This window comes from Phoenix dactylifera, chromosome 5, assembly GCF_051530095.1.
Source record: "Phoenix dactylifera cultivar Ajwa chromosome 5, Ajwa_hap1_PhDact_Kaust_v1.1, whole genome shotgun sequence".
Lineage (NCBI taxonomy): Eukaryota > Viridiplantae > Streptophyta > Magnoliopsida > Arecales > Arecaceae > Phoenix > Phoenix dactylifera.
Genome location: NC_143194.1, coordinates 19,523,509 through 19,541,419, shown reverse-complemented (window position 1 = coordinate 19,541,419; position 17,911 = coordinate 19,523,509). Strand labels below are relative to the sequence as shown.

General features: G+C 39.2%; 1 protein-coding gene across 9 annotated transcripts; it reads right to left on the bottom strand.

The window, feature by feature from the left end:
• Positions 1-172: 172 nt before the first annotated feature.
• On the bottom strand, positions 173-16,311 carry LOC103718819 (meiosis-specific protein PAIR3-like). Of its 9 annotated transcripts, none has more exons than XR_016413177.1 (10): positions 16,207-16,311; positions 13,023-14,561; positions 12,791-12,926; positions 9,650-9,799; positions 9,503-9,566; positions 9,266-9,415; positions 9,104-9,162; positions 1,654-1,835; positions 739-830; positions 173-426 (listed from the first exon to the last, which is right to left on the bottom strand). XR_016413177.1 is itself a non-coding variant. In XM_039128843.3 (10 exons), exons 1-10 carry the CDS (start codon positions 16,216-16,218, stop codon positions 355-357), a joined length of 2,409 nt encoding a protein of 802 aa, XP_038984771.3. In that variant the 5' UTR covers positions 16,219-16,311; the 3' UTR covers positions 173-354. The 9 variants fall into 9 exon arrangements, 2 of the variants coding, with proteins under 2 accessions (XP_038984771.3, XP_089786830.1); XR_016413178.1 differs by having other exon boundaries at positions 13,023-14,609; positions 16,207-16,295; XM_039128843.3 differs by having other exon boundaries at positions 1,654-1,788.
• Positions 16,312-17,911: the final 1,600 nt, after the last annotated feature.

The following is a 17,911-nucleotide window of genomic DNA, read 5'->3' as shown; positions in this document are numbered from 1 at the left end:
CTCAAGACAGGGGACCACCCCATTCCGGCTAAGCAGACCTCAGCGCGGACCAAATTTGAACCACAACACTCATCATTATAAGGATTACATTGACTGTAAGGACATTGCAGTATTCCACTCATTAGTCCTATATACAGCATCCAGAAAATGAGATCATTTGCACAGTTGTTACTTCAATAGTCAGAAACAACAGCCGTCAGCTTTTTCTTTAGTATCTTGACCTTTCATTTACAAGTGTGGAATAAAAATGAGGATTCACTAAAGCTTTATATCTTTACATTCTCATGGACTTCTGTGATTTAAGCAGAAGCCTGCCTGTGGCTATTGCCGTCATCCTTCATATGATGAACCTGATCAAAAAATCATGCCCTCTGCCAGCAACTCCTTCAGTACATGCTTTAAGCAATTCATCCTTTTCCTTGCTTCCTGCATCAAATTTAGAGCAAAATGCCAATGCATGTCCTATAAATCTCAGGTCGATGATAATGACAAGCAAGATTAGTTTCTTTCTCCCACTAATGGTCCAAGGTGCATACAGATTGATGCCCTTAATTTACACAGCCACAAGCACTTGGACCTATCCACTTGCAGCTTTAGACAAAAGTCAAAAAACCAGGGTACAAGTATGAAGTCAACTATTTTGATACAGGAACAACATTCAACAACCAATATTCATGTTATATGCCAATGTGTACTGCTGCAATCTTTTCAGTAATTACAAGTTAACAAACAACTCACCTTATGAATTGTGGAAATACTTGTTTCTGCATCATTTAGCTGAGCCTCCATTGCTTCTTCAACTTGCAGGAGAAGCTTCCTGTGTGACGCCTCTACTCATATACAAGAACCGACAAAACCAACAAGGTTATTAACAACAATAAAGGACAAAGATATTTATATAATCACAAGGTAAGATCTCCCCAAAAGCCTGGCAAACTATTTTCAGAATACATAAGTTCATAATTTAGCTGAAAGGTGACTCATTGAGCAGGTTAAGGTACCGGGAAGGTCTCAATTTTACAGCTCCTGGAAATATCTTTTTGATCTGTTCTCTGATAATTATTTACCATTTCTGATTTCAAAAGGGAAAATAATGAAAATAAGGATCCTAGAGGTAACCTATGAAAACAAAGTTAAAGATAGCAGTGGAAAGGCCTTCAAAAATTTTCATTACATCAAAAACCTTTTTTAAATTAAGGAATGCAATCATAATCAAGTTACGGGCATCGCCAATATAGAATAAAATAAAACAAAACATAAGATTAGTCCAATGATTATTTGCATATGCTACTACAGAAGCCAATGTAGAGATGGGCACACAATTTGTACATGTACGAGTTAGACATCTGCACCACAAGTTCTACTGGGTGATTGGTGTTAGGCAAACCACAAACACTTGAGCAGTGGCTCTATTGACATTCAAAATAGGGAACTTAAAAGATGTTTTGAGGATGACTTAGTACAAGAATACCAATAAGAAAAAGAGAAATAAACAAATTAACACCCAACTGATTTGAGAAAGCTTAATCATTCCAAGACGTGATATGATGCATGATCATATCCAGGCTATCGAAGGATGAGAGAAGACCCCAGGTCATTCCCCTTAAGCTTATTTTTGTTATAACATCTGACCAAGGTGTAAACCTCACTTACTCTGCTGGTCTGCACATCCTTTAAGTTCTGTTTGGTATGCTCCAAACTCTTCCAGGGTGCTCCTGCAGTCCAGGAGGTGCTTATTGATCTCCTCTTTAAATTTGTCGTGTATAAACTTCAGCTTTCCTTGCTGCCTTGCATCCAACCAATTTCAGCTTAAACCAATTTAAATAAGGAACAATCTGAAAGAAAAATACAAGATGTATCAAAAACAACATATGGATGAAATGGGGAAAAAGCAGTAAATCTGCAATTAAAATATAAGAGTCATGATATTATATGATATGCATATTATATAACATACCTACTAGCTTATTGCTAAATAATTTAAGTTTTCTTGAAGAAGGATCACATAAAAGGGGCCCATAACATTGTTATCCATTTCATATTCAAAAAACAGAATTCCCATGCTTATCGAAGCCTGGAAGCGACTTGGTTTGACCAGTGATCTTGTAAAAGAATGGATAAAGTAATTTACTTAGGTGTTTAACCATTTATATAATCAGATATCTACCACACTGGTTAAAAATGTGGCATTTTGTTCTTGTTAGACAAACTTGGTGTGTTGATGCAGTTTCTGTTATCTGGTTCTAAATATATTGCACCTTGTTTTTTCTTGAAGGTAATATATTGCACCTTGTTATGGGCATGATAGCACATATATAGTGTGTTGGCAACTAAAAATTCACTTTCATGTCTTTCTTTACATTTGTATTTAAAAACGATATGCTTTCATTGTATCCATAAGCTCTTTTTTTTGAGATAGAGTTTCTTGGAAGATTTTATATGAATGACAATACATATTCATTCATGTTATATGGTTGTGCAATAGTATGATTTCATTTTCTTATAAGTTTGTGTATATAAATATTATACAGAAGTTTTATATTGGTTGTAAATACGTAGTGTCACACTTGCAGGGTCTGACTCCTAATTATATTTGCTTGGTCCACATTGAACTTTCGTGATTTCAGGGGCAACAATTGCTCATTTTAGATCTCCACATAAACTTTCAAGGTAATTCTGTCATATTTGTCCATATACTGAAAATATTCATAACCAGACTAAAATCAGCTTGACCCCCACTACAATATGTTGTGCTCCCAACCTGACCTGAATAAGTTAATGAAATCATATAAAAGGGACTCATAAAATTGGTATCCATTTCATATTCAAAGAACAGAATTCCCATGTTTATTGAAGCCCATATGCTACTTGGTTTGACCAACCATCTTGTAGAATAAATGGATAAAGAAATTTACATAGGTATTAACCATTTATATAATCAGATATCTACCACACTGGTCAAAGATGTGGCATTTTGGTCTTGTTAGACAAACTTGGTCTTTTGGTGCACTTTCTGTTATCTGGTTCTAAATATATTGCACTTTGTTATGGGCATGATAGCACATATATAGTGCGTCAGCAACTAAAAATTCACTTTCCTTTTTATAGTTGTATTTGAATATGATTTACTTTCATTCTATTCATAAGTTCCCTATTTTTCTCTGAGAATTTATCGGAAGATTTTACATAAATGATGACACATTCATTCATGTTACATGGTTGTGCTAGCGTATAGTATGATTATACTTTGTTATAAGTGTGTGTACATAAATATTATACAGAAGTTGTATAATGGTTGTTGACATGCGGTGTCACACTTGCAAGGTCAGTGTCCTAATTATATATTCTTGGTCCACGTCCTACCTTAGCATCATCAAGTGATTCAAGTTTCGTGGTTTCAGAGGCAACAATTGCTCACTTTAGAGCTCCGCATAAAACTTTGTTTAATTCTGTTAGATTTGTCCATATACTGAAAATATTTGTAACCCGACCGAACCAGCTTGACCCACTTTACAGTATGTGGTGCTCCTGACCTGTCCTGAGTAATCATTAATTTATTTTGGTCAAAGGAGCTATCTTCATCCTCTGATGGTTCATTTGATCAGATTACAGCAATAGAGCCATACATCTTGTATTAGTGAATAGGGCCCAGAAGAGAACATCTAGTTTTGTTCTTTGACTTTAGGATTTATAGGAGGCCAGATTCCTCATCATGCTTGGCCCTTGTTCTTCTTTTGCTAAGTTTTCTAACTTACTAAAAGAAGAGGTGGCAAAACCTGACCCCGACCTGCCAAACCCGTGAACTCATCCGAAAAAATGGGTTCAGGCTGGCCTTTTTTAAGTTCGAGTAAGCAATGGTCAACTCGAAATCAACCCATTATAAGTAGGTGGGTTAAGGTTTAGCTCCAAAACCAGGTGGGCACCAGGTCAAAATATATCACAAATATATCAGATTTTTGAAGTGTAGCAAAGGCAGCAAAATCACTTGCATGAAGATACACTAGCCCACAAAACAAGGAACTTCTTATTGCCTTCTCTGTTTTTATTATTACATTTTACTTAGCTCATCATTAACTAGTTTTTTATTATAATATATACTAAATTTCAAAAATTTTCGTCCTTATAAAAAAAATTGGAAGTTAAATATGTTCTTTTTTTGTTTGTGATGTTTGCATACTATGTTTTAATTTGCTCTTTAGTTTTATATAATTGACAAGCGAAAATTTAATGGGTTGGTGGGTAAGGTCCAGGTTTATGCAAAATAAATGGATAATTATAAATGGGTCTTGTTTTGGTTGGGAGTTTTTTGACCCAAACCTGCTTTGACCAACCAATTGCCGCCCCTAATTAAAGCCCACCCTATCATATTCATTTCATTTCATATTCTAGTACTTCATCCCTCATCAGCCTCTAAATCAGTGCTGGAAGTTCTTTTATGTGTTTTTATGCATTTTTGAACTATTTTATATCATCTCCAATCATCTGGGAGTCAGTTAAATTACATTGTTCATAATTTTGTTTTGGGTTGGAGATCATAGTTGCACAAATTTTCAGCTTTCAGACCTTCAATGCAATCTTGCAAATTTTGAACTTCACATGAACCTATAGTTTGAACTTTGAACTTTCTACCAAGATGTTTTTGTTTGACCAAAGTATCTCTAAAGAATTGATTGATCATTCTGATAATTAATAATAAAAGGAGCTATGCCATCAATAGATTAAAGTGATTTTAGCTAATAGAAAGTCAAAATACTATTATATGCCAAAATTTAGCACTCTAAAAAGATCCATCAAAAAGTATAAGTTGCATTTGAAAATGACTAACTTAAAGGAATATAAATTAAATTGGAGAAGAAGCATATAATTGAACACTTGCTGCATCAAGAATGAAAAAAAGAAGACACCAAACATTTGAAAAATAGAGGCAAACATGTTTTGATTTACAAATCCAGCCAGGCTTAATAGGATATGAAATCAGCAACTTCCAAATCCAACATGGAACAGGAAACAGGCATTTTGGACCAGGGAGTAATTTAAGTGAGCTTCACTAAGCGTGGTCTGACCAAGCTTAGCTTGAAACTAATTTTTAACTGAAGTTTGCTAACAAGATTTGCTCATTTGTTGTTTGACTTAGCCAAATTTTGAACCAACCTGAACAAGAACCTATTTCAACCGACTCAGTGACATTAAATTGTGTCAAAATCTATCATGTTGCATTCTCAGTCCAAGTTTGAATTAAGTTTAAACTGATTCTGACGATTTAATCAATCCATTGATCAAAACCTTGCTTTGCATTAGAAGCACCCCAAACATTAGCCATTGGATTCCAACCATTGATTACATATAGATAAACAGCATGTATACCACTATTTATAGTGTATATCAAACATCAAATTCCAAGCATTATCAAGCCAAGCTTGATTGAGGTGGGTTTTTTTCAATCTTAGCTCAGAATTAATTGCAAGACTAGCAATTAACTATTGAGCTTCATTGAGCTATTGTATTTGAGCCAAGATTGAATGACACTTAGGGTCTGTTTGGGGATGCTGTAGCTTTTGGCTGAAAAACAGTTTTTGGCAAAAGCTTCGTTTTGAGGTCAAATGCTGTTTTGAGGCAAAACAGTATTTTTGCTATAAAAGCGTTTGGCTATTAAGATCCAATAGCTGTTTTGAAGATATAGAAGTGGTTTGTTGTGTGTTTGGTTGGAAAACCCAAAAAGCCGCTTTCGAATGGAAAAACGACCAAAAAGGACAAATGTCTAAAATTCTCATCCTGTTCATGCTATTTGAAATGACATCTGTTGATTTAATTACAATACTTATTTTGGTATGTGACTTTCTTATTGATGCTCAAGTAGAGTCGATTTTACAGGACTCTGCTCCTCTATGATCTAAAGCTTTCGAGTGCTTGTACTTTTTGTCCTAAATGAATTCCGACATCAAAGCAAGCAATTCTCAAAACCTCTACAACTGTCCCACCTGGCAAATAAAATTCTCGCATTATGAATTCTGACATGAAAGCAGGCCCTTAGCGGATATGTTGTTGAAGGCGCCTTCTCTTTTATATATATAACAAGAAAGCCTTGAGCCTGGTCATATGTTGTGTCCAACATTGTCTTATTTTTCAATATAATCCAATCTTTATGAGAGATCAAATGTCTGCAAATTCCGACCTCTATAACTACACTAATTTTAAAAAGGAACACCTCGCTTAGTTCAACAATTGTTCTGAACTAGAGAAACAAGACTAAAAGTTGAACATATTTTAAAATTGCATAAATAATTTAATCGGATCGGGATACATTGTCCTATTTTTCTGCCCAAAAATCACAATAAACCCTCCATGATTACAATTTTTCAATGTTCTAGCGACATCAAGGAGGATGACCTAGTGGCACTACTGCCGCTATCACCACTATTGCCATAAGTGGAGCCCACGTATTTGTTGTTGCTTTTTCTCTTGCCATCGGATGGCAAGGTGAGCATCGACAACCTGAGGGGCGACGATGCCACGGCAAGCTCCTCCCAAGCGAATCGCTTTAGCAAGCTCCCCATGGTGGCGAGCACCTGGAAGTAGGCAGCATGGGTGACGACAAGGGCATACCAACATTCTACCATTATCCGGATCAGCTCTCTCTACTCCCAACACAACAATGCCACCAGAGACTCCTCTAACCGACCTCGGCTAGAGCCGACCTCGGGACCCGCTGAGGACCGAGCCCTGACCAGAGATCGGGGCACCTTGCAGTGTCGGCCGCGAGCCCAAGGCTCCCTTGACCTCAGAAAAAGTTTAAGGGTACGGGTGTCGAGCATAGTAACTTAGACAAAATTACTTGGTTATGTGAAAGCTGAGCCAGCACCTAAGTTATGCAGTTCGGATCCTGTTAGCCGAACACAAAAAGTCAACACAAGATTTAAAGCAGGACGAGCACAAACACTTGCCAAAACTTTGAAGCACAAAGTATCAGAAAAATGCATTTTATTGATATAAAAAGGCCAAAGGCCGAGTACAAAGGATTCCGACCTTGAGGTCTGATCGAATACAAGAATAGTCAACTGTGAAAAGCCTAAGTAGCTTACTTTACAAGAATAACAAGAAAAGGAAAAGAAAACAAGGGGTAAAGCTCAGGCGGCTTGCACAGTCTTGGGCCCGACCTCGTCAGCAGCCCCAGCTCCAACGTCAGCAGTGGCCACAGTAGAGGTCTTAGGAGCATCCCCGTCCTCGACGACGACGAGCTCGTGCGACGTAGCAAGTTCGCCCGCTTCAGCCATAATCGTTGCCTCGGCGGCCCCACCCAGAAGTGGACGAAGGCCGTTGAAGTCGACCTCAGAGCAGAGTCGCTTCGCTTAATCGCGGCAGTTCTCAAAGCCCCGGATTAGGCCATCGGTCACCCCCTCCGCCAGTTCATCCAGATACTCCTCGGACTAGCGGTAATTTTCGATAGCCTCTCGGACCCGCTCCTCGGCCGACTTAGCAAGCTACTCGGCTTCGTGCTTCTGGCCAGCCAGTGCAGCCTCGAGCTCAAAAATGTGACCTTCGGCGACTCGGAGCGTCGAATGAGCTTGGTTGCACTCGAGCTCCGCCTCCAGAATTCGGGCGAGCCCGATCTCAACCTGAGCTTCAGTCGTCTTCACCCTCTCCTCGGTCTCTTGCTGTCGTTGCTTGGCAGCCGCCGCCTGAACCTCGGCCTCCTACTTCTGTCGCTCGGCAGCCTCCACCCTTGATCGAGACGACCTTGCCCGATCCTGGTAGTTAGACGCGGCGTTCACCAACATGTCAATCACATGAAGGTGCTGACACCAGAAACAAAGCATTAGCCGAGGTCAAACACTTAGAAAAATATAAAAGACAAGAGTGTGATATCACTCACCATGATGCTAGCAGAATACGCCTGATCGACGACTTGGCTACTTCCTTCGCTCGAGCCAAGAGACGACTCGAATTTGAAAGTCGGGGGGCAAATGATGGGAGGCAAAATAGATTGTCCTATTCCGGCATGGAGTCACCCAATTCCGGTGGAGCAAACCTCAGAGCCGAACAGGCCGAAGGGGCAGACCTCGGCCCCTACCAAGAGCCAGGCAGACCTCGGCCTCCGCCAAGAGCCAGGTAGACCTCGGCCTCCGCCAAGAGCCATGCTGGGCTGACCTCAGTCCGCCGGAGGCTGACCCGAGCTCGACAAGCACATGCCATGGCCTCCGAGCCTGCTCGATCTCACCCGCAGCCGCACCCATGCGCACGCCCACGCCCACACGTGTGGCTGAACATTCCAGCCTAGCCAGCCCCATTCTTCAAACCATTACTTGCTGGTCACATCATGACATGCCTAGGTCCATACCCGATCACACCTATCAAGGGCCATACCCAGTCACACCCGTCAAAGGTCATACCCTGCTACACCTGCCAGGAGTCATACCCTACCACACCTACCAAGGGCCATGCTCTGCCACACCTGCCAGCATACGCCATCTTCAGCTATTGGCCAACTGATCACAGCTCGGCCTTTGATTCAGGTAACGGCCAAGACTCTCACCCTATAAAAGGGAGATAGGAAAAGACCTTCGGTAAGAAATGATAGGCCTTTACAAATATCATTAAGCTTCTACAAGCTATTTTGAGCAACAAAAAGCCATGAAAGGCACTCAGACAGCTCTCCTCTCCACATAAAAGGCTCGGCTGACTTATCTATCGGAGCGCCTTCGCCGGAATCTCCGGCCAAGGCTTTGTGCAGGTACCCCGGAGTGCAGGGAGGTGGCTCTTCTTTTCCGTCCCGGCCGGCGTCCCCTTGACTCCCTTCCGGCGTGGTCACCCCTAGGCTGAATTTCAACCACAACACTCTTCATTTGAGTCAATCATATATAATAATTTTTTGTTGTAAGGTTTATATACATGCGTGCCATATCAGTTGTCTACAAAGAGCAAAAACATATTGCCCTGGTGGCATATATCCAGTAACATAGTGTGTGCATTCCAAAGCATGCTGCTGACCATAAGTTTCAGGTTTTAACTTCATAATTGGTGCTATCAAGCTGACCATCTAGATAGAATTACTGAAGGCCTATTTTCCATTTTTATCATCCAAAAGATCTGCTGTTAGGTATCTTACCTTGAAATTTAGATTCCATATGCTTTCTCTGGGAACTGCCAGTGCTGATGAGATTCCCCCTGCAGGCAGAGAAGAAGATAAGGTTTTTGTTAGTCAATCAAAGTTATTTAGGAAGGAAACATTGTTTATAATTGTTATCATTTGTAGTATCTAAAAACTTACACATCTGCCTGTATATGAGTCTCAATATCTTGTAGCTGCAGATGTATTTTTTCAGCAGCAGCTGAGAGTATCTCAGAGCTTTTCTTGACTGTGTGTGATTTTATTTTGCTCTTGAACCTTTCCAAAACCAATGCCAGTTGGCAAACAGCCCTGCCACATAATGTAAATGGCTCATCACAGGGAATAAGCTAAAAGTGTGTGGAAAAGATTGAGTATTTACACCAAGAAGAAAGAGACCCTGCCAAGCTGTCCTCTGGGTATTGCTCTGAAGACTCGTGTGAGCCACTAGTTTCTTCAGTTCCTGAATCACGGTGAGTGCAAGTAAAATTATTGAAAAGAAAATTTTAAAGGTGGTTGATGGAAAAAGGCTAGCATTTCAATTACTGTAAGTGCCAATTGGAGATGGTGAAGATAGGTTGATTTTGCATAATTTTTCAATTTTTCTGCTGCAGACCCTTTTCCTATGATGAAGTGTGAGCTGAGAAATCTTTGGGCTATCCGCATCGGAAAACAATTTGTCAGTCTGTCTACAACCTGCACATGGAATTGCACATTATGCAAAATTTGGATTTTGGTAATACTTTGTTTCCAACATAAGCAAAACAAAAGGCAAAAAACTTTTGGAAATATGTAAGAACCAGAAATGTTACTATCTTAAAATATTGGATACAATTATCGTTCCTGTGGTCAAAACTCACGATGTAAGAACTAGAGGGACAATGACAACACTGACAAAAATGCTGAAACTCCATGCTATTATTAGACAAAATTCTAGTGGTAGCACCGATTATGGAGATTCCAAAAATATTGGATGGGAAAAACTGGCATATCACTAGACAATAGAATCATAACAAGTTAGCCTAGGAACGATTAATCTATTTTTTTGTGTGAGAAAGAGAGAACTATATACAGGTTTCAAGAATTGAATTTCACACCACATATAAGCCCCAAAACCTGCAGTGGATCCCAAGAATTATCATATAGAATGCTATATGATGGCATCTACCTGATTAACCACCATGCGAGCCAAAAAAAAAAAAAAACAGGACAAATGAAGGTGAATAAAGTCATTGAAAATTATCCACCAAAAAAACAAGAGCAGCCAGATGACATATTCTGAATTTCTGATCTCAAGCTAATCACATCAGAATCTGAAATTTTGCCAAAACCCCAAAACCAAAAACTGGTACTTGGTTTCACACAGACAATCTAAAGCCAGGGTTCAATTCAGAGGTTTGCCCACAACTAGGTTATGATGCTAAATTTATTGTGTATATGAGTAATTAATGCAGCCCCGTTGGCATTTCTACATTTTTCCCAGATTCCAAGTAACGTTTTTCTCATACTCAACTAGGATTTTGCAAGTCAAGAAGATAACAAAGCATGACAACATAGGACTCCAAAGAAATTCAAAAAAGTTTTTTTTTTATATATATTGTTTTGCTTGGGAGTTCAAATCGCTAGACATCAAATTTCTCATGCTTCCAATTGTCCACAAATAATAGCATAATATGTAACAGTCGAAATGATTTTTACCTCTTTAGGAAAAGTTATAATTGATTGTTTCAACATGTACCAAAAGATCATAAAAAATAAAATAAAATTTAAAACATTTTCTAAATTAATTAATTTTCTTGTCCTATTTTTCTTTTTTTTCTGATTTTACCCAAATACTTTGTACCAAGACCATAAACTATCAAAGTCAACACTCATCTGTCTCAGTTGAAACAATGATTGAAGCTGAGATTTCGAACCTTAATTTGTTAAAATAATATAATAATAATGTACATCATATGTGATATCTCGATACTGTTACTGCTTTTTGCATTAAATAATTCCACTTCTGCCTGCTGCAAGTCATGGGGTATCCTTGGAGCAAAAAAGATCAAAAGACTGTTCCAAGCTGAACAATTTTTTATTTTTTTTGGCTACAAAGAATTAACTAAGACACCTAAGCAAGTAGTGTATCTTTGAGTTCTACAGGATAAAACTGAAAAAACTTATTTGGCACCCATGGTTTCATCAAAATCACATTCATAATAAAAGATTAATATAGTTAATAGGCACAACCATGTACATGCATCCTGGCAGATGATATTTTTTTTTCAAAAAAACTGCATTACTTTTCTCTGTTTTGGGTCATTATGGGTAAGATAGCTCAAAATGAAACTAAATAGACAAAATATTTTGACCTAAGCCTAGGTTGATATTTGCAAGAAACCAGAACGTCAGCCATTTGAATACACTCATGGTGCGTATAAATGGTGATAACAGTTACAAAAGTTAGATCCTTCTTGAATGCAGCACATACTCAATGGGACCAATCAGAAACCAAATGCAAGATCATAGTAAGTGAAGCCATATGCACCTACCTCTATTCTTTCTTGGAATAGGCAAGCCATGCAAGTCATCTCTTATTTTAAGATTGAATTTTAATCTTATTAACATTCAGATGATATGTTTCCCTCAACAAAATGAAATGCAAAAGGAAGAGTTCTTTTTAATTTTAATATTTGATTTCAAAGTACATACTATGTATTCGTGCAACCTTAGCCTCATAAAGTCTACTGAAATCTTACAATATAATTGGCTCGTCACCAATTGGGGGATCCAACTATAATATCATAAACAACAACTCCATCATAACCATCTAGCTCTAGCAATAATGACTCAGTAACAAGATAAAGTAGTACCAGTAGTATTGGTAGTATCTTCATCTCAGCCCCATATCAAGCTACATATCAAGGATCCATGATTCTAGAGATTTTGAATTTTGAGAATCATGGATCCTTGATATGTGGCTTGATATGGAGCTGAGATGAAGATATTGCCAATAAGTAGTTTCTTCTTTTTGATACATACCAGTAGTTTTCTTGGACCACAATAACATGGCTTATCCAATGCCAAAAATTATGGCTTGCATTATATGCCTTTGCCGGAATGGGAAGTGGGTGTAGGAGCGGACACAGGCGCAGGGAAGCAGATATTTAGGAAGGAAGCGCATGAGAAGCAGGTACGGCATTGAGAATCTGGAAGGATTCCAAGCCGGCTAAAAGGCACATGCACTCCTTAATGGCAAGCAAAATAATCTAGCCCATGAGCATGACATCCCTATGTTTCAACAATGTGGTTTGGCATCATAGAGCACAAAATAATAGACCAGTGTACTTTTTCTGGTAAAAATACATCAGTGTACTTTGGGAGAAGAAAGCAAAATCATCCACCATGTTTGATATACGCATGTATTCATGTGAATCTATGCAGTAAATAGTGTCCATGTAACATTTTTTTGACCAGAATAAATTCATGGTTCCATTGTTCTATCTTTGTTTGATTATAGGATGAACTGAGCATCAACTGAACTGCCACCAGTTACATGCCAACAAGTGACCAGTAAGTGATTAGTATTGACTGTCTTCATCATCGATGTATGGTTATGAAGCAGACAGAAAAAAGGCAGAATCAAAGGGATAAATGATACTAATGGTGCACGTACATATGCTATCAAGTGAAAAATTGATTAACCTTTTTTAAAGAAATTGTTTGCCTCAGAGCCCTCAGTGTCCTGGTCATCAACTGGGGATACAGACGGCTGCTTCTCGGTTTCTGTTTTTCCCCCAGCATGTGGTGTTCCTGTCTCACGAATCTCCCTAGTACCATCCTGAATGCACATTAAGGCAAAACCCAAAGGAAAAATGGAAGGACCGATTCAAGCAATCCAAACATAGTACTTAGAAAATAGCAAGATGAAGGATACAGAAGTTTCTGTTTCTGCATCTGAACCATAATGTTTTCTTCTGGAGTTGCCCAGACTGTTAGAGCTATAAACTTTTCTTGCCAACATTCTATTCTTAACCGGTACAGGACTACAGAAAGCCTCATTTGGTTGTTCACTTCTTGGTGAAGGTGTATGTGTACTTGCATTCATAGCAAAAGCTGGACTCTGAAAGTCATCCAAGGGATTACTACTCCTTGCCACTGATGGACTACCAACACTCTTGTGCTGGTAGGCATCGTTTGGCACTGGTGACCTGTTCAAATGTTCCCACGAACGTGTTTTCCTTTTCATGAATGAACTACCATTATATTCATGAGCTTCTGCATAACCTGTTAGAAATGGATTGGCCAAATGTTTGGGTGCTGCTGTTTGTGAATGATGATTAACATCTGGAACTTCAGTGGTGGTTTGCAAAATGTCTTTCTGACCGTGACCTGTCAGAGAAGCGGAATGTGTTTTTTCCTTGCTCTGTGGTGAAGCTTTATCAGGTGATGGCAGTGTTTGTTCTTTACTCTCAGTCTGCACGCTCTTGTCTGAAGCCAGTTGTCTAGGAAAACAATTCCTCCGAGGTTCAATTCTAGTCCTCTTCTGCTTGCTTCTCTTCCCTTTAAACCTGACAGCCTGTTCTAAGCTTTGTTCTTTCCTTTCACCTTCCTCAAAGGAAACGATGTTCTTCCCATCAAGTTTCGGTTTAGAACCTGAACTGGAGGAGAACAAAGGCCTCTTTCCAGAGCTAACCTGACCCTGCAACTTGTTCCCTGTAGTTGATGGCGCTTTCTTCTTTGCTAAGGAGCGAGTAACAGGTCTTCTTATGGTTTGAATTGGGATTTCAGAACCAATCTCAATCATATCGGGGTTCTGCTTAAGCTTCTCTGATTTGTCCATCTGGGTTTCCCTTTTAAAATTTATATCCAATGTTCTGTTTCCAAGGTTTAGTGAGTTCATATTTTGCTTGTTCAGTGAAGCAGTACCGAGTATCTCCCACAGCTTTATTCTCAGAGTTTCATTACTGTTCTTGTTCATTCCCTCGGGATGTTCTCTGCCAGTACCCTTATATGGCGCATGCATTTCCTCCATAGTAGTAAATGCAACTTCTTCCACCTTTTCACTATTTCCATCTTTCTCTCTCCTTTTTCCAAAGGCAACAGTATCAATTTTTTTGTGCACCACATCATCTGACTGTAGTACTGAAGCCCTATTTGCAAAGATCTGCATTGTCTCCGTAGTTGGTGTTTCATGACAAACAGATCTTGTAGAGAACCATGCAGAAGCCTTCAGATCTTTAGCTGGAAGTTTTCCTTTGGAGGCTTCTGCAATTCCAGGTACTCTGTTTTCTTCTAAAACATTAACCTGAGATGAAGACACTCGCTCCCAAGTAGGCAATGCAGCACCATCTTCTTTTGTTTTTCCAGATCCCATCTTTAGGCAACCCTCAACTGTGATCCCAATAGAGACCTTTGGAAATCGACCAGATGGATATTTAGGACTGCCCAAACTCCGACATTCACTTGATCCAGCCTGTTATTTTAGTTCAGAGTTTAAATGCTCAACATAAGTACATCTATCCTGTATGAAAACAACTTCAAAGGGACAAAATGACTGAGTAATGAGAATCACAAACTTAATCCAATATATGAATTAATGAAGCAACTAAAAGAATCCTATAAAAGTTAAAACAATATCATGTCAAGTCCTAGTTGATGAACTGATGCAGACCAACAATATACAGACACAGATAAGGATAAGTGCCCTAGCTAAAATTTCCCCAGTATGTTTACATCATGAAAGTTCAGATACAATATGACATCTTTGAGATTTCTTCAAGAACCACTTACATGTTGCATTTTTGGCGGACCAATCTCCACCATTGCAGCTTTGGATGAGGAACCAATCAAAAATACAGAAGAAACTGGGAAGAGGAAAAATTCCCAGGAACAAAAGGAATGAAGAGAAGTCACATGCCATATAAAGATGTAAGTGTAACCATTACAACTCAAGCTCAACTCAACTCAACCATGAAAAATATGCCCAATTGGAAAAGAACAAAAAAATGCGAATAGTCATATCTCAGCCAAAAAAAGCCCTGGAATGACCTCCCACACTCTTTTTCTTGATTGCTAACTTTGCATCCAACTTTTGTACCACGGATTCCTTGCTTACATGTTTAACCTCATGACCATGAAGCATACCAATCGAATTCTGGATAAAATGGACAGAACACCAACCTCTAGAGATTTGACACCTTGATCTCCTGCTACTAGATGGGTTCTTTTTACTCTCAACTACAACCTGAGACCTTTGAATCTTACTCTCACCCTCCTAGTAAGCAATCAACTTGACTAAACGAAAAAGAAAAAAAAAGATGCATATGCCCCACATTTGCCCCCCAAGCATGAACATTCTAGTGAGAAAAGCAGAACCGAAAAAAAAAAAAACACTTCTTGACCCATCCAATTTTATGGCCTTTTAGAAACCAAGGCACGCAAATCTTGCATTTAATGCTAAAAAATGAAGATATCGATAAATTCATTAAGAATTGACTTCTGGCTATGAGAAGCATTTATCAGAAAAGCATTCTATCCAATTTCAATAGAACTTAGGTGGCAGTAACCCCAAAGTCATCACAGAAAAAAAAAACCAAGATTCCAGAAACCCACACAGGCCGGCAATTAATAACTTAAATGTCACTTCAGCAAGTCATGAACTACTAGATCCCAAACAGTATATTTCTTACGATAGCTCAAATAAGTAAATTAACGATCAAATTCCTGATCCAAGAAAATAAACAAAATTTCGCCTCACAGATAATACAAGCACATCAATTAACTCAGTCACCAACTACAGAAACCCTAAATTCACTCGCGAAACAACAAAAAAAAAAAAAACTGACAGCAGAATTGATGCAAGATCACATCTGGCTCGATCAAATCCACGATCACTCAAGAGACACGAATCCAGAAAATGACGGGCAATTTTTTTTTAAAAAAAAAGTGAGTTAAGAGGAACAGATCAAGGGTTTTATGAACACCTCCAATTCCAAAAGCTAAGATCGACGGATCCTGGAGAATTCAAAGATAAACGAAGCAGAGGCTAGATCTGATGAGGAATCTCAGCATTAATCGAAGGAAACAAAAAAAAACAAGAAGATTCGAGGAGATCTCACCTCCGTCCTCATCGCTTGGAAACCGCAGACGACGCCAATGTCCTCCCACTCGCTCTCTCGCGCTGAAAGACGCTTCTAATTTTGAGGAAGAGTATTTTCCCTCCAAGCAGGTTTCTGAAAAAATATTTTTAATATGTTTAGTTGACAATAAAAAAAAATAAATTTTCATGATATTTATATTTAATTGATCATCTATTTTTCTAAAAGAATTATGTATAATTTTTATTATACTCTTAACAAAAATTAGATTTTTACGCCTGAAGAATTTTTTTTAAAAAAATAATTTTTAACTTTCGAAAATAACTTTTTCATGTTTTTTATGAATAAATTTTTTTTATAAAACGTAAAAATTATATTTTTATAAAAATATAACTTTTTTTTCTTTTTTAAAAAATTTTAATTAAATAAAAAAATATTTTATTATCTTTTTATTGATCATACTATCCTCGCTTTTTTTTTCACGAATCAAATGGGCCCTCATCATCTATACTGCATGCATCGGTGGCCGTGCATGCAGCTAATTACAACCGCGGATTTCTGTGATGGTCCACGGAGATGCTGATTCACTGCTACGGAGTGCACGCGATAACTTGTCGGCCTGCGCGCTCCCCGTTCGGGTGGTTTGGCATGACTATTGTGGGACCCGCTGTAGAAAGAAACCTGTAAGATGTATCGTGGCGCTTATGATGTTCTGTGCAATGAGATGTACAGATGATCTCCTTAAGCTGTAGTGGTTCCAAAGCGGTAATGGACGTGAACTGGGCTTGGGTTGATGCCGTGGCCGGCCAGTGTAAAGTACGTGGTTGTTTTGTTGGGTCACTGATGTGCATGCTATTCAAGAGCACGAAGTTTTGATGGACGGCTGTGATATCCATGATCCATTTATTTTAGACCCTATGTTATCTTACTCCTCGCCATAGAATTTGTATGGAGCAGCATATTTATTACTGTAAATATGAGAGGCAGGAAGTTGTGCATCCGCTCTCGCTTGAAAGTGTTCGGAGGACGCTGTGGGAGGAGGCATCCAAGTTGGTGGATCAGGGGCACCCAGTGTTGATTGCAGGAGATTTTAATTGTATCGATGGTCCACAGGAGAAGATGGGTGGGAGGCATTTCTCGTACCAGAGGAAGGTAAAGGAGTTTCAGGAGTTTATTTCGACGAATGGGCTGATAGATCTGGGCTTCACAGGGCCCAGATTCACATGGTGCAACAATCAACAGGGCACAGCTAGAGTGTGGGAGAGGCTTGACAGGGCCTTTGCCACGGCTGGTTGGATTCAGGAGTTCCCAGATTATCATGTCAGACACCTCCCGCGGATAGCTTCAGATCACAGCCCGATATTGGTGAGTACTGACAGACCCATCCCTTTTCATTGCCCTTTCAGGTTTGAGAGGTTATGGCTATGTTACCCTCGGTCTTGGGATGTTGTGAGCGAGGCATGGTGTATGCCGATCCGGGGGGATGCAATGTATCGGGTTTCTCGCAGACTTGAGTTGACAAGGAGATATCTTCGGAGGTGGAACAGGGTGGAGGTAGGGAACATATTCCGGAGAATTGAGGAGTTAGAGGAGGCCATTGCAACTCTACAATCACGAGAGGCGGCGGGGGGTGGGCTATCAAATGAGGAGTTGTCGGAATTGAGGTCCTTCTTATCTATGCATGACTCCCTTCTTCACCAACAAGAGATCTTCTGGAGGCAGAAAT

What these genes read in the sequence shown, in the direction of transcription:
- LOC103718819 (XM_039128843.3), bottom strand. An exon ending in ATGCAGAAACAGAAACTTCT is followed by an intron (nt 12,927 to 13,022) that starts GTATCCTTCATC and finishes ATGTGCATTCAG; the next exon opens with GATGGTACTAGGGAGATTCG. An exon ending in ATCTCCAATTGGCACTTACA is followed by an intron (nt 9,567 to 9,649) that starts GTAATTGAAATG and finishes ACCGTGATTCAG; the next exon opens with GAACTGAAGAAACTAGTGGC.